We start from the raw sequence: 26,394 nt of genomic DNA, 5'->3' as shown, positions 1-26,394 counted from the left end.
TAGGCTTGATCCCTGGGTTGGGAAGACCCCCTGGAGAAGGAAATGACAACCTACTCCAATATTCTTGCCTCAGAAATCCCATGGACAGAGGAGTCTGGTGGCAACAGTCCATGGGGTCGCAAAGAGTCAGACACACTTATTGACCAAACAACAACGACCTGTCTATGGTACTTTCCCCAAAGCTTAGCATTACCTTACAAGAGAAGTGAGCTTGTATATTCCAGGAGGGGAGGGGGGAGAAAATGTTTCAAGATCAGCAAACATCATTCTCTGACCGTCCTTACCCTTCCTGTCCCTCAGACTATTAAAAAATTGTCCTGATGGAGTGCTAGACAACGTACAGGAAAGAAGCAGTCAGCCCTGTGGTCTGAAAGCTTGTTTGGAAACTGAAACCATTCAGCTTTGGGCAGAGGCCCCTGGAGCACATGGAAGTCTGACTGGTTCAGCTGGAATTCAGTGTCTTCTGACTTAAACTCTATCCTTGGGATGTGCCTGTTGGCCCTGGTGGTGGGTCATGACACAGCTAACCAAGGCAGCATCATTCAGAACAAGGCAGGACCACCAGGTATTGGTGAACAAAAGCCACGTCATGTCTCTTGAGCTACAGTCAGAACCTCAGACCGGGAATGAGTGATGCTGCTTCCTGTCCTCGTCCACATCCACAGAGAAGGCAGGGCACAGTCACCTCGGGACAAATTCCCACGCTGCCCCTTGCTTACCTGTGGCACAGCCTGGGCTGGGTTACTTCAATCCTTCAGGCACAGTATTTCCATCTATAAAATAGGAATAGGTTGTTGATTTCTATCTCATAGGGTGGATGTAAGAATTAAATGTGATTGTCTAGTAAGGCAGTCACCACAATATTCAGTGAATGATAACTTTTAGTGTTATCCTTGTTAGTAATATTGAGTCTGTCACCCAGCCCTCTTATTAAAATATTGAATAAATGATAACTTTTATTGTTATCAATATTAGTAATAGTCACCAGCCTTCTTACCTAGTATGAGCTTGTCCAGGTGGCTTGGTGTGACTCCAAGTATATAAAGTGAAAGTGAAAGTGTTAATTGCTCAGTCATCTCCAACTCTTCGCGATCCTTTGAACTGTAGCCTGCCAGGCTCCTCTGTCTATAGAATTCTTCAGGCAAGAATGCTGGAGTGGGGAGCTAGTCCCTTCTCTAGAGGATCTTCCTGACCCAGGGTTCGAAACCCAGTCTCCTGCATTGCAGGCAGATTCTTTACCATCTGAGTCCCCAGGAAAGCCCTAGATCCAAATACATACACATACTCAATTCATTTAAAATTAATAGTTTCTTTAGACTCAAATAATGTTAAATAACTATATAGACTCCCTTATAAAGAAAAAAATTATGAACCTTTAGTGTGATAAGTTATTTTGATGTTGTTCAAATATGTACAAACATATTCAACTCCTAATGCTTATTGTTCTTTCCCAACTCCAGAAGCAAAACAAATGAACCAGATTTACACAGTACATTTGTAAAATAAATACAGGGCAAACTGATTACATTTATTTTGTCATAGATCATGATCATTTTCTGAAACCGTATATGAACGTGACACGAGGCGCTGGTGCTTGCTGATTCTGTCAAAGGGCCTTGTACAGCTCCCCTGTATTATTGGGGGACTTATCTCCCACTGCATTACTCAATGTGAAGTGGTATGTGGGGAAACCTTCTTGTGTTCACTTGGCACAAATGCCTTATGTACATGTCATCCTGCCCTCTGTCTTCTTTCTTCATTAGCCCCGCAGTCAGCTTAGCATGACCTAGCTGCAAAATGATTACACACACACACACACACACACACACACACACGCACACATGGGCACCACAATCCTGTGGCTGGGCCCAATTATTATTATTATTTTAATATTTATTTATTGCTTGTACCAGGTCTTAGTTGCGGCATGTGGGATCTTTGACCTTCATTGTAGCATGCAGGATCTTTAGTTGTGGCATGTGGGACCTAGTTCCCTGACGAGGGAGACCCCTGCATTGGGAATGCAGAATCTTAGCCACTGGACCGCCAGGGAACTATTTACAATATGGTCACCTGGATAATCTGGAATGTCTTTGCATCACAGTTTAAAGGCACTGTTATCTAAATGAAAAGTCCAAGCACTAATTCTCGTAAGGACTCTATCTGAGGACTTTTGGCAGATATCAGTTTTGAGAAGCATTGATTCACACCCTACCTAGATCCCCAAAATGTTTGAAGCAACCTTCAAAATTAAACACAATATAAAAAAGAAAAATGGCAAGGGCAAGACCTGGATGAAAGTGTTAACTGGTTAAGAACCAGAATGGAAACTGAGCTACCTGGCAGCAAGGGCGGAAAATGAAACATACCATGTTAGCTTGTGCTGATGAGAGAAAGCAGGCAAGTTCTCTGGAGAGACAGACTTTCTGCCACTGAATTCGAGGAGTGTTTTGCCACATGGGTCCTTTATAGATAACCTAGATACACAAAGTCTTTTTTTATACTTTTCCCATGGTTTCTCCAGGCCTCATAAAAGCTGAGAGGAATATTGTTAAATTTTAAAGCAACAAGGACACTATTTTTGGTGTTAGTTCTGGAAGGTCTTGTGGTCTTCATAGAACTGTTCAACTTCAGCTTTGGCATTAGTGGTTGGGGCATAGACTTGGATTACTGTGTGTTGAATGATTTGCCTTGGAAATAAACCGAGGTCAATTCTGTCATTTTTGAGACTGCATCAAAGTACTGCATTTCAGACTCTTTTGTTGACTGTAAAGGCTAGTCCATTTTCTTCTAAGGGATTCTTGCCAACAGTAGTAGATACAAAGGTCATCTGAATTAAATTCACCTATTCTCACCCATTTTAGTTCACTGATTCCCAAAATGTTGATGCTCATAAACTCCAGGAGACAGTGAAGGACAGGGAAGCCTGGCACACTGCTCCTTGGGGTCGCAAAGAGTCAGATATGACTTAGCAATTGAACAAGGATACTGTTGGTGTCTTGATAATATTTTAACTAGGGAGGATCCTTGGGGTTTTCAGTGTTTTGTTTTCAGTCAAACATTTATTTATTTGAGTCTCAGGACAGTAAGGATGTTATTATCGTCAGGGTGGGGAGGGAGTGAGAGGAATTTACGTGTGTAAATGGGAAACTTTGGTGCCATCTCACTTTCAGGTGGGTTTCGATGGTGCTTTTGTCTGGGTTGGTATTTCCTTCAAAGGAAACGGAGTCTGCCGAAGTGGTTGGACCCTGACCCAGTCCACAGTGGGCTGGGAAGAGGCCGATGTGGCTGAAGAAATGAAAGTGATGCTCAATTGGCGCCACCAGAACTGCCGTGCAGTGTGAGTGGCATCCTGCCTGACTTCTTGAAATGAATTAGCCTCCAGTAGAATCCCAGGGATGGTGGAGCCTGGTGGGCTGCTGTTTATGGGGTCGCACAGAGTCGGACACGACTGAAGTGACTTAGCAGCAGCAGTACTCTTGCCTGGAAAATCCCATGGATGGAGGAGCCTGGTGGGCTGCAGTCCATGGAGTCGCTAAGAGTCAGACACGACTGAGCGCCTTCACTTTCACTTTTCACTTTCACGCATTGGAGAAGGAAATGGCAACCCACTCCAGTGTTCTTGCCTGGAGAATCGCAGGGACGGGGGAGCCTGGTGGGCTGCCGTCTATGGGGTCACACAGAGTCGGACATGACTGAAGTGACTTAGCAGCAGCAGCTCGTTCATTTCAGGTGACTAAATGAATAGACCTACTAGAAGGAGTTGTTTCTAGGGCCGACCTGAACACTGGAGAATATCTGCCACGTGCTGTACTATTAGGACCAATCTCATCATAAATGATGCCAAGCTGATGAAGTGATTAGTCAAAAGACTTAACTGCTACTTTTCTCTCTGCCCATCTTCACCTCTCCCCACTATCAAAGTGCTCTCTCACTGTGGAGAATATGAAAATGTATGAATGGTTGGAAGGTAGAAAAGATGGAGGGAAGGGTCATGCACAGTTTATCCGCACATTTTCTTTTTTAAAAAAATTAATTTATTTTAAGGGGAGGCTAATTACTTTACAATATTGTGGTGGTTTTTGCCATACATTGGCACGAATCAGCCACGGTATCCACACATTATTTTTTTCTTCTGACTTTTTTTTTCTTTTTCAATTTTTGGTTGCACTGGGTCTTTGTTGCTGTGTGAGAGCTTTCTCTAGTTGCAGAGAGCAGAGGCTACTCTCTAGTTGCAGTGTGCGAGCTTATCATTGCGGTGGCTTCTCCTGCTGCAGAGCACAGGCTCTGCAACATGCAGGCTTCAGTCGTTGCACCCAGACTCAGTAGTTGGGGCATACCATCCCAGTTGGAGGGCTTCCCTGGTGTCTCAGACGGTAAAAAGTGTCTGCCTACAATGCAGGAAACCCAGGTTAGTTTCCTGGGTCGGGAAGATCCCCTGGAGAAGGAAATAGCAACCTACACCAGTACTCTTGCATGGAAAATCCCATGGACGGAGGAGCAATCTTCCTGGACCAGGGATTGAATCTGCGTTCCCTGCAATGGCAGGCAGATTCCCACCCACTGTACCACTGTGGAAGTCCTCTTCTGACCTTTTAAAATACATATTCCTTTATATAACTGGTATCTTATACTCTGAGATGTATGATTTTACATTCTGCTTTTTTTGCTTCAGTTCAGTTCAGTTCAGTCGCTCATTTGTGTCTGACTCTTTGTGACCCCATGAATCGCAACACTCCAGGCCTCCCCATCCATCACCAGCTCCCGGAGTTCGCTCAGACTCATGTCCATCAAGTTGGTGCTTAACATGTCATAAACTTTTACTTAAAATAATATTTAAAGTGAAATATACTTTTAATATTCTTTTATCAGACAAGTTGTTCTTTGTTTCTCAGAGATGCAAAGAATGATTTAGCAGACATCTTGGTTCATTATCTTTGTCTACATTTTGAACATTTATTTTCCTACCTTAAGAGAGATTTCTAGAAGTAGAATTGTGTGGCCAAAGACATGACCATTGTAAAGACTTGCTCTCTCTCTCTGTATATGGTCACATGGCTTTCCAGAAAGAGTGTGCCAGTTTATACTTTCTTCAGTGACCAGTAAGAGTACCTGTCCTACCTGACCTTCAAATATTTCCTAATTGGAAAAAGGTGAAATAACAGTATATTATTTTTATTTGCATTTCCATGATGATTAGTGATAACGAATGATTTAATTTTTCTGAATGGGGAGGTAAGTTTTGTTTCTTTCTTTGTGAATCATCTACTTATTTGGCTTTGGGTATTTTTAAAGAGATTTCTATGATCTCTTCATATATTAAGGAGATTGTCCGCTTGGCCTATTTATTTCAAATTTTCAACCAGTTTGTGGTTTGCCATTGAATTTTTGATAACAGCTTTCAGTTCAGTTTAGTCACTCAGTTGTGTCCAACTCTTTGCGACCCCATGAGTCACAGCACGCCAGGCCTCCCTGTCCATCACCAACTCCTGGAGTTCACTCAAACTCATGTCTTTATTAATATATAATTCACATTGCAAACAATTTACCCATTTATTGTATACAGTTCTCTTCTTTGTATCTTCACAGACAAGTTCAACTGTCACTATGATCAATTCTAAAATATTTTCATCACCTCAAAAAGAAACTTCACACCCTTTAGCTGTTATCTCCCAACCTCCCCGCCCCTTCCCAAGAATCCCCAGCCCTAGGCAATTACTAGTCTATTTTCTGTTTTGATGGATGTGATGATTCTGGATATATTGTATGTTTGAAATCATGTAATATGTGATCTTTTGTGGCTGGCTTCCTTGACTCAGCATAATGTTTTCAACATTCATCTATGTTGTAACATGTATTCGTATTTTTTTTTTTTTGTGGTGAATAATTTGTCAATCCATTCATCAAAGAATGGGTAATTGGGTTGTTTCCACCTTTGACTATTATGACTAATGCTGCTAAAGCATTGCAATTTTATTTTTAATTAAATTTGTTTACCTAAGCTTTAAATTAATATCATCAGTGCTATTGCTTGTTTCGATTGTATTTCTACAGTTGTTTTTAAGATAAACAAATCTTTTCTCAAAACAATGATAAAATTTTTGCCCGTGTTTTGATATACGTTTATCTTTTTAAAATTTGTTTTATTGTTTGTTTCCATCTATAATCCATCTAAATTTTCTTTTGGAGTATATAAGAATTAAGATTCTAAACAGTCTCTCTGTCCCTCTATGTCCATCCCATATAGCTAAATTTTTTCAGCACCACCTGCTGAGTCATCCTTTTCACTAACCATTTTCTTTATTCTGCTCTGATTTTTAGTGCTTTCTTTATCACATATTTAGGTGTTTTTTTTTTTTTTTTGCAGTTCAATAACTTTTGGACAATTAGCAGTTAATTTTCATCCACATTAACTGTAGATTTTTGAAAGTTGTGACAGGCACATAGGTAACCAGTGTATGGTTTGTTTGGTGACTGTTTTCTGACAAGTGCACACAAATAGGCTATGGGACATTCCTTATTCCGTTGGCCCGGACGGGGTTGTTGAGCCTATGTCAATGTGCACACCTAGGGTTCCCATCTCCTTCATGGCAAATTTCCAGGTTTCTTTCAGTGCGCGAGGGGCACACTTCTTGAAACCCACTCCTAGGATGAGCTTGTGAATGTTGATAGTGTGCTCTTTGGTCACTCTGTTGACAGCAGGTCAGCCCTTCTTCTCGCCGCCCTTCTTTGTGGGAGCCATCCTGCAGGGGTGGGGTTGGAAAGAAAGTGCAAGGGATTATCACATATTTTTTGTGAGAATGAAACTTGGTTTGGGAGTTGTCTATTGTGTTTAATTGCTCTGTTAAATTTTTTAATGCATTTAGCCTTGAGAACCCCATGAACAGTATCAAAAGACAAAATGATAGGATACTGAATGAGGAATTCCCTAGGTCGGTAGTTGCCCAGTATGAAGGGATGGAGCCAAAGCGAAACAAATACCCAGTTGAGGATGTGACTGGTGATAGAAGCAAGGTCCGATGCTGTAAAGAGCAATATTGCATAGGAACCTGGAATGTTAGGTCCATGAATCAAGGCAAATTGGAAGTGGTCAAACAGGAGATGGCAAGAGTGAACGTCGACATTCTAGGAATCAGTGAACTAAAATGGACTGGAATGGGTGAATTTAACTCAGATGACCATTATATCTACTACTGTGGGCAGGAATCCCTTAGAAGAAATGGAGTAGCCATCATGGTAAACAAAAGAGTCCGAAATGCAGTACTTGGATGCAATCTTAAAAACGACAGAATGATTTCTGTTCGTTTCCAAGGCAAACCATTCAATATTACAGTAATCCAAGTCTATGCCCCAAACAGTAATGCTGAAGAAGCCGAAGTTGAACAGTTCTACGAAGACCTACAAGACCTTTTAGAACTAACACCCAAAAAAAGATGTCCTTTTCATCATAGGGGACTGGAATGCAAAAGTAGGAAGTCAAGAAACACCTGGAGTAACAGGCAAATTTGGCCTTGGAGCACAGAATGAAGCAACGCAAAGGCTAATAGAATTTTGCCAAGAGAACGCATTGGTCACAGCAAACACCCTCTTCCAACAACACAAGAGAAGACTCTACACATGGACATCACCAGATGGTCAACACCGAAATCAGATTGATTATATTCTTTGCAGCCAAAGATGGAGAAGCTCTATACAGTTAGCAAAAACAAGACCAGGAGCTGACTGTGGCTCAGATCATGAACTCCTTATTGCCAAATTCAGACTTAAATTGAAGAAAGTAGGGAAAACCACTAGACCATTCAGATATGACCTAAATCAAATCCCTTATGATTATACAGTGGAAGTAAGAAATAGATTTAAGGGTCTAGATCTGATAGATAGAGTGCCTGATGAACTCTGGATGGAGGTTCGTGACATTGTACAGGAGACAGGGACCAAGACCATCCCCATGGAAAAGAAATGCAAAAAAGCAAAATGGCTGTCTGAGGAGGCCTTACAAATAGCTGTGAAAAGAAGAGAAGCGAAAAGCAAAGGAGGAAAGGAAAGATATAAGCATCTGAATGCAGAGTTCCAAAGAATAGCAAGGAGAGATAAGAAAGCCTTCCTCAGCGATCAATGCAAAGAAATAGAGGAAAACAGCAGAATAGGAAAAACAAGAGATCTTTTCAAGAAAATTAAAGATATCAAGGGAACATTTCATGCAAAGATGGGCTCGATAAAGGACAGAAATGGTATGGTAACAGAAGCAGAAGATATTAAGAAGAGGTGACAAGAATACACAGAAGAACTGTACAAAAAAGATCTTCATGACCCAGATAATCACGATGGTGTGATCACTCACCTGGAACCAGACATCTTGGAATGTGAAGTCAAGTGGGCCTTAGAGAGGATCACGACGAACAAAGCTAGTGGAGGTGATGGAATTCCAGTTGAGCTATTTCAAATCCTGAAAGATGATGCTGTGAAAGAGCTGCACTCAATATGACAGCAGATTTGGAAAACTCAGCAATGGCCACAGGACTGGAAAAGGTCAGTCTTCATTCCAATCCCAAAGAAAGGCAATGCCAAAGAATGCTCAAACTACCACACAATTGCACTCATCTCACATGCTAGTAAAGTCATGCTCAAAATTCTCCAAGCTAGGCTTCAGCAATATGTGAATCGTGAACTTCCAAATGTTCAAGCAGGTTTTAGAAAAGGCAGAGGCACCAGAGATCAAATTGCCAACATCCGCTGGATCATGGAGAAAGCAAGAGAGTTCCAGAAAAACATCTATTTCTGCTTCATTGACTATGCCAAAGCCTTTGACTGTCGATCACAATAAACTGTGGAAAATTCTGAAAGAGATGGGAAGACCAGACCACCTGACCTGCCTCTTGAGAAACCTGTATGCAGGTCAGGAAGCAACAGTTAGAACTGGACATGGAACAATAGACTGGTTCCAAATAGGAAAAGGAGTACGTCAAGGTTGTATATTGTCACCCTGCTTATTTAACTTATATGCAGAGTACATCATGAGGAACACTGGGCTGGAAGAAGCACAAGCTGGAATCAAGATTGCCGGGAGAAATATCAATAACCTCAGATATGCAGATGACACCACCCTTATGGCAGAAAGTGAAGAGGAACTCAAAGTCCTCTCGATGAAAGTGAAAGAGGAGAGTGAAAAGGTTGGCTTGAAGCTCAACATTCAGAAAATGAAGATCATGGCATCTGGTCCCATCACTTCATGGGAAATAGATGGGGAAACTGTGGAAACAGTGTCAGACTTTATTTTTTGGGGCTCCAAAATTACTGAGGATGCTGATTGCAGCCATGAAATTAAAAGACTTACTCCTTGGAAGGAAAGTTATGACCAACCTAGATAGCATATTAAAAAGCAGAGACATTACTTTGCCAACCAAGTCCGTCTAGTCAAGGCTATGGTTTTTCCAGTGGTCATGTATGGATGTGAGAGTTGGACTGTGAAGAAAGCTGATCGCTGAAGAATTGATGCTTTTGAACTGTGGTGTTGGAGAAGACTCTTGAGAGTCCCTTGGACTGCAAGGAGATCCAACCAGTCCATTCTAAAAGAGATCAATCCTGGGTGTTCATTGGAAGGACTTATGCTAAAGCTGAAACTGCAATACTTTGGCCACCTCATGCGACAAGTTGACTCACTGTAAAAGAGTCTGATGCTGGGAGGGATTAGGGGTAGGAGGAGATGGGGATGGCAGAGAATGAGATGGCTGGATGGCATCACCGACTCAATGGACATGGGTTTGAGTGAACCCCGGGAGTTGGTGATGGACAGGGAGGCCTGGCGTGCTGTGGTTCATGGGGTCGCAAAGAGTCAGACACGACTAAGCGACTGAACTGAACTGAACTGAATGTAAAATAAGACCATCCTTTATTGTTTTTTGTAAACTTTAGTAGGAGACAGAAAACCTATATAAATGGAATTTTTCTAGATAGGAAACACTGTGGCAATTACAATTTAAAATTCAGCGCAGGGAGGGTGTGTGGCCTGTACTTTACATTTTATTTGAAAGTCAGAAAAATTTGTGATTATTGTTTTAGTCAAATTTTCTACTTATTTTGAAACAGTTTTGACCATTTATATAGTTTCTATAAAAATTGTACTGAAATTCTAAAAAACTATTAGCAACAAGTTTTCACATCAGTATTTTTCTAAAATTTTCTCCATATTTGTTGTTATCATCTCTTTCTTGTTTGGCTTATTTCTATTTCTCTATTCTTTTCTTGATTGTATTTATTAGAGCTTTTAATTCTTTGGCTAGCCAACTAACTGGGTTAAATGAAGAGATTTTCTTTTTTGAAGCAATAGACTATACTGTGAGTCTAACCTAAGGCAATTATATATGTACAATAAATTAAAATAGGTAGTTGGCAAAAGTTGGTACCCACTCAGGGTAGTATCTAAACAATTCTAGATCCATAAGTAGATCAGGGAGTTTCTTGCAGTTCTAAGTGACTGATGAATGTTGTAAGTCAATGAGGTTATTTTCTCATCCAGGAAGAACCATAGAAATAAAAAACTGACGTTTAGACATCAAATGATACAAAACTAAAGCTTGATGTGGTGTTATATAGTTATTAACAGGAAGAATATTAATTGTCCTGATTTTTTGGCTCTTTCTTTCACAAGTTCCCGTGGTAGGTGGGAGTGTGCCTGGGTAGCATGTATAGCTCTGTTCGTGGGGATGGGCCCTGGCCATTTTGATAGTGACCGGTCAAGGAGAAGGGCTTCCCTCACGGTTCAGTTAGTAAAGAATCTGCCTGCAATGCAGGAGACCCCAGTTCAATTTCTGGGTCAGGAAGATCCGCTGGAGCAGAGATAGGCTACTCACTCCAGTACTCTGGCCTTGAGAATTCCATGGATCGTATAGTTCATGGGGTTGCAAAGAGTCAGACACAACTGAGCAACTTTCACTTTTCACTTTCAAGGAGAAAATGTTGTGGAGAAGGACAGATCCGGCAGAGAAAATGTCAGTCTTCCGTTAATTTGGCTTGGATGGCACGGAGGTGGAAAGACTACCGCACTTAGCCTTTGTGAAGGGGTCGAGGGGCATTGGTCATTAGCAGTGAGTGAGAGGGGAGTCAGTAGGCCTGAAAGGAAAGGAGAGAATGAGGAGATTATGGCTCTGGCACAGAGTGAGAAACCGTGTCTCTCTCCTTAGGACTCAGCACTAACTTCCGCCTGGATTCCCTGGTCAGAGACCAGGCTGCACTCAGCCCTGCCTTCTGGACTAGTGCGTCTTGGGTGAAATCACAGAGACGGACCAAGCGGCAGGAGTACCTGCCTCACTGTCCATCACACTATGGACCTGTATGTAGACATCTGTCAGAACCCATTTCAGGCTCCAGGGCAAGACCCTTGCCCAAGGCTATGGAGCTTTTAAGTTGCATATCTGGGAGGCCTTAGGCCCTCCCCTGGCCTGGGCAGGTTCCAAAGACCCTTGCCTCACAGTTATAGCCCTCAGACAAGGTGGTGATTGGTTCCCCACACCTGCTCTGGCACCTCAGCCTTCATGGTGGTGGGAGCACAGCCATCCCCTGGCATGACCTTGGATCTAGAGAGCAAGCCTGTGTAACAGCTTTCTTTGGGGACATATCAGTGGCCTGATCTGCCACCCCAGCTTTCTCCCAGGACGACGTCACTCTTTCCATGGGAGGCCAGCCTGCTGGAATCAGCCAGATTAAACTCTCTCCAGCCCTTCTAGAAAATGGGCTCTCTGAAGGCAGGATGGGTGTTTGGTTCACACTCGTGTTCTCACAGCTCCTAGCACAGTTGGCCGGCTCTGTCGGTGGTTTAGAAATGGAGAACAAGCCTGGGGAAGGGACTAGATGGACCTTCCTGTTCCTCGCAGCCGTTCTTAACCATTTTGTTCCTCTTTGAGGATCTGATGAAGCTCTGGACTATCTCCAGAGAAGTTTAGGCAAATACACACACACATGCACACACACAGACACACAGAGAATCTTGCACACAGGCACCCTATCAGTTGTTGAGCCCTGGTTAAGAGTCCCTGCTTTAGAGCTCTGGTAGGTTGCATCTACCCCCATCTCAGCATCATCTCATTCCACGCCATGCTCTATCTGCATACCCCTGCTCACCTGCTCCAAATCCGAGCACGCTCCTCTCTTCCCATGGCAGGGGTGTTGGCTGTGATACTGATTTGGGACCCAGTGACACTAAGATTTGTTGAAAGTGATTGCCTTTTACCACTGCCCTGGAGGGAATAGGCTGGCTAGCTATGACCTTGAGGAATACTGACTTCCTGGAAAGCACAGGTTTTACCTGATGTTCAAAAGATGGCCTTTAAGTGGACAGCCTATTCTTGACACCCCTCCCCTTAAGGAGAAGGGACTTCTTTCCTCACAGTCACCAAAGCGAGCCCTGCAAGAAGTCCAGCGGTGAAGCCTGAAGAAGTCTGTTGTTTGCGACCAGACCTGCCAGCCTCAGACAGCAGCCTGCCCCAGACATCTCGGCCTCTCTCTCCACCATCATCTTCCTGATGTCACCCTATCCTCGTGGCCTCCATGGGGGTTGACTTTTCCCCAGGAGGTCCTCTTTCATGATTTCCTGAGTCATTCCCTTCAGCTTGTATTTGTTTGACATTCGGAGCCATTTCCTATTTGGTAACATTTGGGGTTTTAATGGGGGTGGGACATGCCCAGCTCTGCTTCCTTTTCTTTCCATTCAGCTGTGTTCTCTGTGCCGTAGATTCTGGCTGTGACTCAGTCACTGACACCGAGACTGAGGACGAGAAGGTCCTTCCCTACTCAAAGCAGCAGAGCCTGCCGCCGCCGGAGACTCCGCCTGGGAACCTGATGGTGGTGCAGCCGGAGCGCATCCGCTGTGGGGTAGGCGCCTCTAGGGCTGGTGGATGGACGTCGGAGCACAGACTTTGGGGCTTTTCAGTGGGTGTAGTAAAGGGAGCGGTATTCTCCTGTCACACCTTTGTGTAACCCCAGCTTTCTTGTTGGGCTTCCATATACATTAGCCACCCTGGGACCCCCACTGCCTGGGCCCTGGACATTCCTCACTCCTTTAAGTCAAAGGGAGAAGAGCCCAGGAATGTATGTGTCATCAACCCAAGACATTAAGTTCATGAGACAAAAACTTAGAGTGTGTTGAAGACCAGCAGACATGGACATTATAATACACTATAGGCCAACCCTGGAGTTAGAGGCCTGGGTCTGGTCCTTCCAGCCCAGTGCTGGGCATTTTGACAGCTTGCTTTTCTGTCAGCTGGTTCCTTGCATGGCCCAAAAGTGCCTCAAAGCCTGATGGCTGAAACTTGCTGGCCAGTATCACTTGCAAAAGGAAGAAGCTTAATGCCTGAGCTGTTGCTGCGGCTAAGTTGCTTCAGTCGTGTCTGACTCTGTGCGACCCCATAGACAGCAGCCCACCAGACTCTCCCGTCCCTGGGATTCTCCAGGCAAGAACCGTGGAGTGGGTTGGCATTTCCTTCTCCAATGCATGAAAGTGAAAAGCGAAAGTGAAGTCGCTCAGTCGTGTCCGACTCTTCGCGACCCCATGGACTGTAGCCTACCAGGCTCCTCCATCCATGGGATTTTCCAGGCAAGAGTACTGGAGTGGGTTGCCATTGCCTTCTCCGTAATGCCTGAGCATAACATGACTAACATTTTCAGGGGTAGGACCCAAGTTAAGAGATGATTTGAATGTGATAACCAACTGATGGAGCCACTGTCATTTGAATACTACTACAGTATTTATAGTTTTTCATTATCTTTCCTTTTCTGATGAAAAATGTGTAATATTGGTTCAGAGCAGTGAAATCTTTTCTTGTGGGTAGGAGCCTGTGCTAGGTTTGCCACTGTGGGCTCCTGGAGGCAAGAGGGCGGAAGGGCCATGGAAATGGGAAGTCTTAGCTTCTCTGAACTTATGAGTGGCTTTCTGTGCAGTCTGAGACCACAAGGTGTTGGGCAAGGATGCCCTCCATGGGGGTTGCAAGCTGCTTCTTCAGACTTGATTGAACTCATAGATGTGTTTGGTTTGAGTTGCTCAGTGTTTTAAAAATTAGGCATGAAAATCTGTTTCCAGCTTCTTTTGGATCAGAATCTGGTAATAACCAGGTCTGAGATGAGCAGCTGGGCCGTTAGATGCATCCCTGGTTCTCACCAGTCTCTTTTCTTTGTACCCGCTTCACTCCTTTTCCTGACCAGCCAGGCTTTGTGGTGGGCATGCAGTTTCTAGTCTCCTTATACTCTTTCCTGCTTTCCCCATGCCCCTCTCATCCTGACATCAGACTGGAGACTGTGAGGAGGGTTTGGAACTGAGGGATAGTGCTCCATCCATACCTCCCTGGTTTTCCAGGCTTTGGCTCCTTCTCCTGTGCTGGTTCCCACTGACCCAGGATTCTCTCTGCTCCCTGCTCCAGGTTTCTGGATCCTGGGGCAGCTGGGCTGGAGTTGGGTCATGACTATCAAGGGGGAGAAACACTCATTTTCATTGGCTTCCCACCCGCCTTGGGAGGAGCAGGTTGGACAGGGCTGGACCCACAGTGGGAGACAGGTCCATCACAAACACACTCACATCCACCCTCCGCAGTCTCTGTGAGCCAGGACCACAGTCCCCCTCCCACCTGCTCTGGAATCAAGAGTGGCCCTCGTTACAAAGGCCTACTCTAAAGGCTTGATAGCGGAATTTTACATTGAACATCTGGGGAATAGCTGTGGCCAGAAATTTCTCCTTTTCCCCTGTTTTTTGGACAGCTGGTCCTTTCTAGTTCAATGTCTTAAGAACTTAACCATCACAGTAAAATAGATAATTCCATTTGGTAGGTTTGACAAGAGATCGCAAAACAATATAAAACTGCACTCAGGTTGCTCAATGCCTTGGGAAAATTAATCCTCCAATCAGTTATTTTTGTCCATCTATTCAGTTCAGTTCAGTTCATTCGCTCAGTCCTATCCGACTCTTTGCGACCCCATGAATCGCAGCATGTCAGGCCTCCCTGTCCATCACCAACTCCCGGAGTTCACTCAAACTCATGTCCATCGAGTCAGTGATGCCATCCAGCCATCTCATCCTCTGTCATCCCCTTCTGCTCCTGCCCCCAATCATTCCCAGCATCAGGGTCTTTTCCAATGACTCAGCTCTTTGCATGAGGTGGCCAGAGTATTGGAGTTTCAGCTTCAGCATCAGTCCTTCCAATGAATACCCAGAACTGATCTCCTTTAGAATGAACTGGTTGGATCTCCTTGCAGTCCAAGGGACTCTCAAGAGTCTTCTCCAACACCACAGTTCAAAAGCATCAATTCTTCAATGCTCAGCATTCTTCACAGTCCAACTCTCACATCCATACATGACCACTGGAAAAACCATAGCCTTGACTAGACGGACTTGGTTGGCAAAGTAATGTCTCTGCTTTTTAATATATTATCAAGGTTGGTCATAACTTTCCCTCCAAGGAGTAAGCGTCTTTTAATTTCATGGCTGCAATCAGCATCCGCAGTGATTTTGGAGCCCCAAAAAATAAAGTCTGACACTGTCTCCACTGTTTTTCCATCTATTTCCCATGAAGTGATGGGACCAGATGCCATGATCTTCGTTTTCTGAATGTTGAGTTTCAAGCCAACTTTTTCACTCTCTTCTTTCACTTTCATCAAGAGGCTTTTGAGTTCCTCTTCACTTTCTGCCATAAGGGTGGTGTCATCTGCATATCTGAGGTTATTGATATTTCTCCCAGCAATCTTGATTCCAGCTTGTGCTTCTTCCAGCCCAGCGTTTCTCATGATGTACTCTGCATATAAGTTAAATAAGCAGGGTGACAATATACAGCCTTGACATACTCCTTTTCCTATTTGGAACCAGTCTGTTGTTCCATGTCCAGTTCTAACCGTTGCTTCCTGACCTGCATACAGGTTTCTCAAGAGGCAGGTCAGGTGGTCTGGTCTTCCCATCTCTTTCAGAATTTTCCACAGTTTATTGTGATCCACACAATCAAAGGCTTTGGCATAGTCAATAAAGCAGAAATAGATGTTTTTCTGGAACTCTCTTGCTTTTTTGATGATCCAGTGGATGTTGGCAATTTGATCTCTGGTTCCTCTGCCTTTCCTAAAACCAGCTTGAACATCTGGAAGTTCATGGTTCACGTATTGCTGAAGCCTGGCTTGGAGAATTTTGAGCATGACTTTACTAGCGTGTGAGATGAGTGTAATTGTGCGGTAGTTTGAGCATTCTTTGGCATTGCCTTTCTTTGGAATTGGAATGAAGACTGACCTTTTCCAGTCCTGTGGCCACTGCTGAGTTTTCCAAATTTGCTGGCATATTGGGTGCAGCACTTTGACAACATCATCTCTTAGGATTTGAAATAGCTCAACTGGAATTCCATCACCTCCACTAGATTTGTTCATAGTGATGCTTCCTAAGGCCCACTTGACTTCACATTCCAAGATGTCTGGCTCTAGGTGAGTGATCACAGCATCGTGATTATCTGGGTCATGAAGATCTTTTTTGTACAGTTCTTCTGTGTATTCTTGCCACCTCTTCTTAATATCTTCTGCTTCTGTTAGGTCCATACCATTTCTGTCCTTTATTGAGCCCATCTTGTATGAAATGTTCCCTTGGTATCTCTAATTTTCTTGAAGAGATCTCTAGTCTTTCCCATTCTGTTGTTTTCCTCTGTTTCTTTGCATTGATCACCGAGGAAGGCTTTCTTATCTCTCCTTGATATTCTTTGGAACTCTGCATTCAAATGGGAATATCTTTCCTTTTCTCCTTTGCTTTTCACTTCTATTCTTTTCACAGCTATTTGTAAAACCTCCTCAGACAGCCGTTTTTCTTTTTTGCATTTCTTTTCCATGGGGATGGTCTTGATCCCTGTCTCCTGTACAATGTCACGAACCTCCGTCCATAGTTCATCAGGCACTCTGTCTATCAGATCTAGTCCCTTAAACCTATTTCTCACTTTCATTGTATAATCATAAGGGTTTTGATTTAGGTCATACCTGAATAGTCTAGTGGTTTTCCCTACTTTCTTCAATTTAAGTCTGAATTTGGCAATAAGGAGTTCATGATCTGAGCCACAGTCAGCTCCTGGTCTTGTTTTTCTGACTGTATAGAACTTCTCCATCTTTGTCCATCTGAGAAGAGCATAAATTCCAAAATCAAGAAGTCTTCTGTAAATAAGTGCCTCTTGCTCTGTAAGGCTGAGTCACCCAGTTGTCTTGGTAAAATGCAGACTCCGGTGTGGTGTCTGGTGGGTCCCGGTAGGGCTTGAGATTCTGTGTTTCTAACAAGCTTCCACAGATACCAATGCTGCTGGTCCCTTGGCCTCACTTTGGGTACCAAGGCTGATCTAGAATCAGTTCAGTTCAGTTGCTCAGTCGTGTCTGAGTCTTTGCCACCCCATAGACTGCTGCATGTCAGGCTTCCCTGTCCATCACCAACTCCCAGAGCTTGCTCAGATACATCCATAGCGTTGGCGATGCCATCAAACCATCTCATCCTCTGTCGTCCCCTTCTCCTCCCACCTTCAATCTTTCCCAGCATCAGGGTCTTTTCCAATAGTTGTGTATGGATGTGAGAGTTGGACTATAAAGAAAGCTGAGCGCCAAAGAATTGATGCTTTTGAACTGTGGTGTTGGAGAAGACTCTTGAGAGTCCCTTGGACTGCAAAAAGATCCAACCAGTCCATTCTAAAGGAGATCAGTCCTGAATATTCTTTGGAAGGACTGATGCTGAAGCTGAAACTTCAATATTTTGGCCACCTAATGTGAAGAACCGACTCATTGGAAAAGGCCCTGATCTAGAATACTGCTTCTCAAACTATCTGTAGTGAAGAACTTTTTAAAAATGTTGTTCTTTCAAGTTTCCAATTCTGCCATGGACCAACACTTTTATAATGTATAACAAAAAAGAAATGCTATAAAAAAGTGAATAAACAAACATATAAAATACCAGCCCCAGGTTTTAAAATTATTATTAGGTTTGACAGACATAAGATGATCAAATTGCTATTAAGGGTTATAAATGTTCACTCCTGGGCTTTGTAACTGATCTTTTGGACCTGTGGCAAGCAGTCACTGCCTGGCACTGGACTGCAGACCCCACCCTGCTCTGGAGCAGCTTCACTGGGGAGAGCTGGGCCTCCAAAAACCAGGGAGGAGGAGCAATGACTGGTGTCCCATTCCAGGCAGAAACCACTGTCTACGTCTTCGTGAGATGTAAGTTGGATGAGAAGGTGACAACAGAAGCCGAATTTTCTCGTGAGGATTCTCCCTCGATAAGGGTGGAAGCCAAGCTGGAGAATGAGTACACTGTTTCCGTGAAAGCTCCCAGTAAGTAACTCCACTGACCTCCAGAAATTAGGCCTCATGTGAAGAGGCCCCTTCTTTCTTCACCTTGTTGACAGCTGTCTTTATCAGTCATTGAGAAAAGTGACAACCAAGGTTTGGATTGGTTGTCATATTCTCTTGAAAGGAAAAAGAAGTTGTCGAAGCATACATGTGTGATGGGGAGGAAATGGATATATTACAATGTTTACAAAGTTAATGTATTAACATTTTTTAAAACAAGAGAAAAATAGGAAAAGTAGGGGTAAAGTCACCTGACACCCTACTAGTAGGCCTTCTTTGCCTTTATTCCTAATTTTTAAAAGCATAGTTGTTCCAATAGTATCTATTATCGTATATTCTGGTTTTCTTTATGTATCTGAATTTATCCTGTCTCCATCCCTTTACCACTGTCCTGTTACGTGGACTTTGGAACTCTCAATTTTATAATTATTTTTTCTATTACAAAAGTAATGTGTGCTCAATATTGGAGAATACAGTAACCATAAAAGAAAGTAGGTAGAAAAATTACCCATATGCCCCCAAAGGAAATCACTGGTTTCTGTATTTTCCCACATTTGTGTACATAATGTTGTCTTGCAACCAGCTTTCGTTACCTGAAAATACACTGTGAATTTTTTCCCATGTTAATAAATATTCCTTTGACAAAATGATGCTTAATGGTTGTAAGGTAATCCAATGTGTAGATGAACCATAATTTATAAAACTAGTCCCTTCAATTGGACCTATATCTTAAAACCATAATTTTTAAAGCTATATAATGCTCAGCTGAATAGAAATATCTTTTAATTTTTCATTTCCTCATTATTGCCTATCTGTGTTATTTTTGATTCCTTATTATTTTAAATGATGGTGTATTGAGCATGCAGGTTTTGTTTCTTTTGTGTTTAGCATAGTGTCCTCGAGATGGAATTCCTCAAACATTGGGTGTTTTTAAGGGTCCTGAAAGATGATGCTTAGTTGCTTTATGGAATATTACTACTGTCAAGTTTATCTGCTATCTCATCACCAACACTCGGCCTTGTCACTTTGAATATTTTTGCTCATTTAACATGTTTCTAAAAAGTAGTCCATTGTTTTAATTTGCCTTTCTTTGATTACTAGTGAGGTTAAATGTTTTTCCGTGTTCTCTACTTGTCACATTTCCTCTTTTGTGAATCGAATCTTTGTGGTTGGTGTATTTTTAATTTTCTCTTTCCCCCTCAAAACCCCTTCCTGTGGTGCAGAAGAGAGAACAGTCAGGGAGAACACACAGTCATGATGGCAGCACAGCAAGCGAATCAGTTCTCTTGTGCGATGGGTAGAAGTGCGGAGTCCCACCGCCAGCGCCCCCCGCCTCTGGTGACCACTGGCCTTTATATAAAGTGCTTTAAATTCAGCTGTTCTTCCTGTCTGTTGTGACTTGGGGCCTGCAGTAGTGAGTAAAGCAGACGAAAATCTTCGAAAAGTTAAATTGCAGACCCAGTGCGGATAATCCCTCTGACACAGAGCTCTCCTGTGTGTCAGTCTGCTCACTGCTTCTTCTGCTCTGTCCCTCACTTCCCAACCCTGCAGTTCACCTCCAAGCCCTTTCTTCCAGTCCCCAATTCATTTCTTCACTGTTTAAGTAATCCAGGAACGCTTTCCCCTGTACTCTCAAAAAAAAAAAAACCAAAAAAACAGTTTTATAGTATCTTTTCTTCCATCCAGACCTTTCATCTGGGAATGTTTCTCTGAAGATATATTCTGGGGACTTAGTGGTGTGTGACACCATCATCAGCTATTATACTGACATGGAAGAAATTGGGAATTTATTGTCCAATGCTGCAAATCCTGTGGAGTTCATGTGTCAGGTAAGGATGATGAAAGGACCCCAGAGTTTTCTGTAGTTTCTGCTCATGGTTCACAGTCTGAAATCTGTTGGGTGGAAGATTGTGTTGTTGTTCAGTTGCTCAGTTGGACTGTGGCACGCCAGACTTCCCTGTCCTTCACCATCTCCCAGAGCTTGCTCAAACTCACGTCCATTGAGTCGGTGATGCCAACCAGCCATCTCATTCTCTGTCGTCCCCTTCTCCTCCTGACCTCAATCTTTCCCAGCATCAGGGTCTTTTCCAATGAGTTGGCTTTTCTCATCAGGTGGCAAAAGTATTGGAGTTCCAGCTTCAGCATCAGTCCTTTCAATGAATTCTCAGGGTTAATTCCCTTTAGGATTGACTGATTTGATCTCCTTGTTGTCCAAGGGACCCTCAAGAGTCTTCTCCAACACCACAGTTCGAAAGCATCAATTAAGGCAAAAAGATGTAACAGTATGAAAAGGGTGGGAGATAGCTGGATTTAAAATCTGACCATCTTCACTTTGGTATTTAGGCCTTTAAAATTGTGCCCTACAACACGGAGACCCTTGATAAACTGCTAACGGAGTCCCTGAAGAACAACATTCCTGCAAGTGGGCTGCACCTCTTTGGAATCAACCAGCTGGAAGAAGAAGACATGATGACGAGTAAGTCGATAGTCAAAACCCAAGAAAAAGGCAGCAGGTCGATTTCAGTTGGTCGGTTCCAGCATGCAGTCAGCCTGTGCTCATGCGTTCTACTGGGTTCTGCTCTTTCGTTCATCCTCTGAGAAACAGTCATTCTTCTCTGGTCAGCCTGCTGCTGCTGCTAAGTCGCTTCAGTTGTGTCCGACTCTGTGCGACCCCATAGACAGCAGCCCACCAGGCTCCACCATCCGTGGTCAGCCTGAGATTATTCTAAATTATAAGCCCAAATATCTCACTCCCTTACTAAATACCCTCTGTGGTTCCCACTTGTCTTCTAAGGTCCAAACTGCTTAACTTTTCACAAGCCCTTCCCCAGGGGCTCCTGCAGTGTTTCTGCTCTCACCCCTCTCTGTTCTCTCCCTTGGCTTCTATGCTGTGCTCTACGGAAGGTATGAACTTCTTTTACCTAATGAAAATTCCACCCTGCCTCTTGCTACCTCAGCCTTTGAGAATACAGCTTCTTCCTCCCCTCCTCCTGCAGCAGCTTAGGAAGCTCTTCTTCAGGTAGGTCCCACCTACATGCTGTGGGCTCCCCTAGCATGTTGGATTCTTTACTCTTCAGCTTTGTCTGTCTTTTTTGCTGGTCTGTCAGCTGGATGAACACAGGGACTGTGCCTGGTGGCTCACAGTAGGCACAAATCAATTATTTGTTTGACGAGGGAGGAGTAGTCTGGTGGGCATGTGTGCCTTGCTGGGAGCTGGGAGAACCACTTGCATGGGGATGGTGTCCTGCACGCTGGACTGGATGCTTGTTATGGCACTTTTGTGGATGCCGTTTTTCCTTCACGCCGCAGCTGCACTGCCCAGGAGGAACCCAAGTCTCTGGATACTCACTGCCTGCATTTTATCCTTCCACAGCCTCTGAGAACCATAAGGATGAGGTTACATTACCTTCAAGTACTTCTCCTGGGGGCATTTTCTTGTTGCCTCTCCCCATTTTCCTACTGTGAAATGTCCTTGCATCACTTTCAGCAGGTGTTAATATTCCCTATTTGGGCTCAGGAGAAAATAATTCATAGCTTGACAATCATGGGCGATCCTGCGGACATTTTCAGACCTGCATTTCAAAGATTATATCCTGGTGAATACGATGCTGGGCTTGTCTTTTCTTTCTTTTTTTTTTAGATTTTTTTTCAACATGGACCATTTTAAAAGTTTTTATTGAATTTATTGCAGTATTGTTTTTGTTGTTTATGTTCTGTTTTTTTGGTTGCAAGGCATGTGGGATGTTAGCTCCCTGACCAGGGATCGAACCCAAACCCCCTGCATTGTAAGGCAAAGTCTTAACCACTGGACCACCAGGATGTCCCTGGGTTTGTCTTATTAAAAAAATACATATACGTATTTATGTACATACACACACACACATATATAAGACATGTATATATACATATATTTATCTGTTTATTTATCTATCACTTTTGGGCTTCCCTTATAGCTCAGTTGGTAAAGAATCTGCCTGTAATGCAGGAGACCCTGATTTGATTCCTGGGTCGGGAAGATCCCCTGGAGAAGGGAAAGGCTACCCACTCCAGTATTCTAGCTTGGAGAATTCCATGGACTGTATAATCCATGGGGTCACAAAGAGTTGGACATGACTGAGCGACCCTCACTTTCACTTTCACTTTGGGCTTAGAAATCAACTTTTATAAAAATAAAAAAAGAGATTTGTCCCCAGCTTCCCAAAACAAACATGTCTATTTCCTTGGTTGAGTTTGACTTGCTGTATCACATATTAGTAGGTGGAGGGGCTCATGGGGACCAGTGACCCTCAGGAGCACTTTGTTTCTCACAAATCAGAAGGTTAATGGACATCCTGGGGTTCATGTACGTTAATACCATCACTTAAAGCCTGTCTTCAACAAAGAGCTCACTGAAAACCACCTTGTTAATCCTCCCAGGTCCCTTTGAGATAGTCTGGAAATATTTTCTAGTTCAAAACTAAAGGTCATGGAACGTCTAAGTAACAGCCTCCGGATTACTTGGCACATGTTATGAAACTGGGCATAAGAGCTAAGATGGATTTTTTTTTTTCACCACGCCACACAGTTTGCAGGATCTTAGTTCCCTGACTAGAAATTGAACATGTGCCCACAGTAGTGAAAGCACCGAGTCCTAACCACTGGACCACCAGGGAAGTCGCAGGATTTCTTTCGTTCAATCAGCATACATAAAGTGGTTATTTTAAAGTATTCTGAAATTTGAAGAGATGTTCAAAACACAATCCCTGTTGCTCTTCATGGCTGCTCTTTAAAAAACCCTTAGAATATCCACATATTTTGAACTGGTGTTATTTCTCAGGATTCTCCAATCCTTTTAGAGAAAGGAGGTAGGATATTAATGATAGATTTGCTAATTAATTGACATATCATTTCTTCTGTCATCTTCAGTGGTGGCCCAGAGGAAGTCATTAGATGTTAGGTCAGTCAACCAAGAAGCAATGATTGAGCATCTGCTGGGTGCCACACTAGGTTTCCAGTGTCATCTCCATAAGCATGGTGCCCTGGGCTTTCTCTGATCATTACATTTTGCTTGACAATTTTTCAGATCAAAGGGATGAAGAGCTGCCCACTTTGTTGCACTTTGCTGCCAAGTATGGACTAAAGAACCTCACTGCGTTGTTGCTCACCTGCCCGGGAGCCCTACAGGCCTACAGTGTTGCCAACAAGCACGGCCACTATCCTAACACCATCGCGGAGAAGCATGGCTTCCGGGACCTGCGGCAGTTCATCGACGAGTATGTGGTAAGGTCAAGGCAGGAGAGGCCCCGGGAACTGGAAATGCACCACGTGGTCCCCTGGGCTGCCTTTGCATCACAGATCTGGGTGGACTTCATCTCTAGCATGTCCTCATGTGCCTCTGCTGGCAGGGCCAGTATACGCAGGCTGAAGAGATGAGCCCTGGAGTCACATGTCGTGCATGCATGCGTTCTAAGTCACTTCAGTCATGTCCAACTTTTTGCGACCCACGGATGCAGCCCACCAGGTTCCTCTGTCCATGGGATTCTCCAGGCACCACCGGAGTGGGTTGCCATGCCCTCCTCCAGGGGCTCTTCCCCACCCAGGATTGAACGCGGGATCAAACCCGCATCTCTTAATGTCTCCTGCGTTGGCAGGCAGGTTCTTTACCACTAGTGTCACCTGGGAAGCCTGGAGTCACATGGACCCAGGTCCAGTTTCCTTATCAATACTTGTTAGCCACATGACTTTGGGCAAATCATGTATCTATACTCTTTCTCTCTGTTTCCTAATATGCAGGAGAAAGATGACAATAGTTCTACTCTTAGGGTTGTTTTGAGGATAAAAAGAGATAATGTAGGAAAGCACTAAGATCCACCCTCGAAGAATTTACAGAGACATTTGTCGAGTGAATCTGCTGAGGGCAGATGCCAACTCCTCTTGCCAGCTGCCTCCCCACCCACCTCCAAGGCACTTGGCAGGATGTTCCCAGCTGCTTCGCCCACCATCAAGCCCAGGTTAATTGTTAAGCTTGGTTCCTTTCTTAGCACTGACCACAGTAAAACTCTGCATCTGAGGCTACAGGGAGGCTAGCTGTGAGGCCCCACCTCCTGACAACCTCTCTCACTTTCTGAGCCTCTAGTTTCGGATTCACAGATCTCCCTCGATCATTGACTTGGGGGTCCTTCTCTGTAATCTCATCCTGTATCTTGGCCTTGGTACATGCTCCCAAATTCCTTCCATTGTTTTGGAGGCAGGTGACCTTTGTGACTCCACCCTTTTCTGGTTTTCTTCCGTTTTTGCGATTCACAGCTGCAGCGCGGAAATAGCTCTGCCTCTCCTATGAGGCTGTGACCTCAAAGGGAACAATGAACACCATCTAGTCTTGTTTTCTGCCTCCAGGCAGGAGTGAGCCTGACAACTCTCCAGAAACTTACCTCTCTGCTCTGGACTTGAGAATCTACAAGACAGTGCCTCACTGAGGTATATAGAGAGGCCCCCAAAATTTAGGGAGTGATTAAATATATTGAATGAATAGAATAGCACGATTGCCTATTTGGTGTATCATTGGCATAAATGAAGCTGAAAGGTACTTACAGTCTAGAAGCATTTATTTGGCTTCACTTTGGAGTCAAAAATGTATAAAAGGCAGTGTTTCATTTCCCTGCCAATAGTTTTTGTTAACAGCATACTGTGTTCATATTAATGACCACTATTTATTGCATTTATTTGATTGGCAAGTGCATTGTCTCCTTGAGTCCTCCCCACTATTCTTTGAATTTGACAGTATTGTTATCTTTCTTCAACAAAGGAGGAAAAGGGCCTCAAAAGGCAGAGTAGTCGTGCCCCACACTTGTCAGAGTGGAGATAGGATATGAACCTAGTTGATGCTAAAGCTGGGGCCTGTTATCTGACTTTATGTCATAGGGACGTGGAAAGATGCATGTCCAGTTTGCACTGAAGTTAATCTGGTTCACATTTGTCTTATCATCTTTGTTCTCAGACTATAATCCCTTCAACCAGTGTATCTCCAGCTTTGCCCCGCAAAGGTCGTCCCTTCATGTTGTTCATGATTCCACAGAACCATCCCATTTCCTCCTTCCACCATATCAAAACCAAAAGCGAGACTCGGAGTCTCCAACACTCCACAGCTGTCACCTGGTCTGTTCCTTGGGGTTCATCAGGAAACCAACGCAGAGTGTCAAGAGCAGATTAGTGCTCTTGGGGTAGTGATGATGAAAATGAGGATTTTTGTGGGTTGATGCTGAAATAAGGATTGTGAAACACCAGAGTTTCTTACCAGGAAAAGTTGTGCAGGGGTTTCAGAGAAGTCATCTCTCTGGCTTCATCACCACCTGGAGGCAGAATGACAAAAGGGGGGCGGGTCTCTCTGACTTCAGTGCATTTCACCCAAGATCACCTCTCCTTCTGGACATAGGATTTAAAACTGAGGAGGGCACTTTGGAGAAGTGTGCTGTCAGGTACTTTGGAGCAGCCTAATATAAGGAACAAGGTCAGGTGAACCAAGTCCCCAAGGGACTTCTGACTATGCAACTTAGCTGCAGCCCTGTTTAGCCCATTTGAATTTCCATCTGGCTAATCAGCAAAGGTTACACCTTTGTGTGCCATTTGTTTCCATTTGAGGAACCACTAAGGTACAGTAGAAAAGTCAGAAGCCAGGACTGCGGATCCTTGAGTAAGGCACTAGATTTTTCTGAGCTTTGATTTTCTCATCTGTGAACGAGGGAATAGAAGCAGCAGTGGAAAGGATGTCAGGATACACTGCATAAGCACATCCCTAGCCCTTCCCTGACGCATCAGAGGCACTCATGAGAAGGGGGGAGATGTGTATCCTTCAGGCATTGGACATTTAACAGATGTCCCCTCTGAGTGCCTAATTGCTCCTTAGTATTGAAGGAAGATACAAAGGTGAAAACAAAAGACATAGAACAAAGACTTGGAGCCTGGCTCCTCAAGGAGCTTTCAGTCTGGTGGGAAATACAGACCTGCACACCCAGTTGCAACCCTGATTCTTGTGAGCCTTTACTGGACTGTCACAAGGCCGCTCGCGCAACTGACTGCCCAGAGAGC

At 43.8% G+C, this 26,394-nt stretch overlaps 1 protein-coding gene and 1 pseudogene across 7 annotated transcripts in view; one reads left to right on the top strand and one right to left on the bottom strand.

Annotated features, from left to right (window-relative positions):
- Nucleotides 1–26,394, top strand: part of PIK3AP1 (phosphoinositide-3-kinase adaptor protein 1) — a 132,459-nt gene that overhangs the window by 49,700 nt on the left and 56,365 nt on the right. For all 7 annotated transcript variants that reach the window (XM_088842214.1, XM_088842216.1, XM_088842217.1 and 4 more), the window contains 5 exons: nucleotides 12,728–12,867; nucleotides 18,168–18,312; nucleotides 20,017–20,159; nucleotides 20,674–20,806; nucleotides 23,393–23,589. In XM_088842214.1, the coding sequence (XP_088698340.1) occupies nucleotides 12,728–12,867; nucleotides 18,168–18,312; nucleotides 20,017–20,159; nucleotides 20,674–20,806; nucleotides 23,393–23,589 (758 nt within the window). The remainder of the gene's footprint in view (nucleotides 1–12,727; nucleotides 12,868–18,167; nucleotides 18,313–20,016; nucleotides 20,160–20,673; nucleotides 20,807–23,392; nucleotides 23,590–26,394) is intronic.
- On the bottom strand, nucleotides 6,015–6,742 carry LOC148776010 (large ribosomal subunit protein eL31 pseudogene; annotated as a pseudogene).

The sequence above is a fragment of the Moschus berezovskii genome, chromosome 12 (assembly GCF_049115385.1).
Source record: "Moschus berezovskii isolate FMDL1 chromosome 12, NW_MosBer_1.0, whole genome shotgun sequence".
In the NCBI taxonomy this organism is placed as follows: domain Eukaryota; kingdom Metazoa; phylum Chordata; class Mammalia; order Artiodactyla; family Moschidae; genus Moschus; species Moschus berezovskii.
This window is presented reverse-complemented; position numbering and strand designations above follow the sequence as displayed.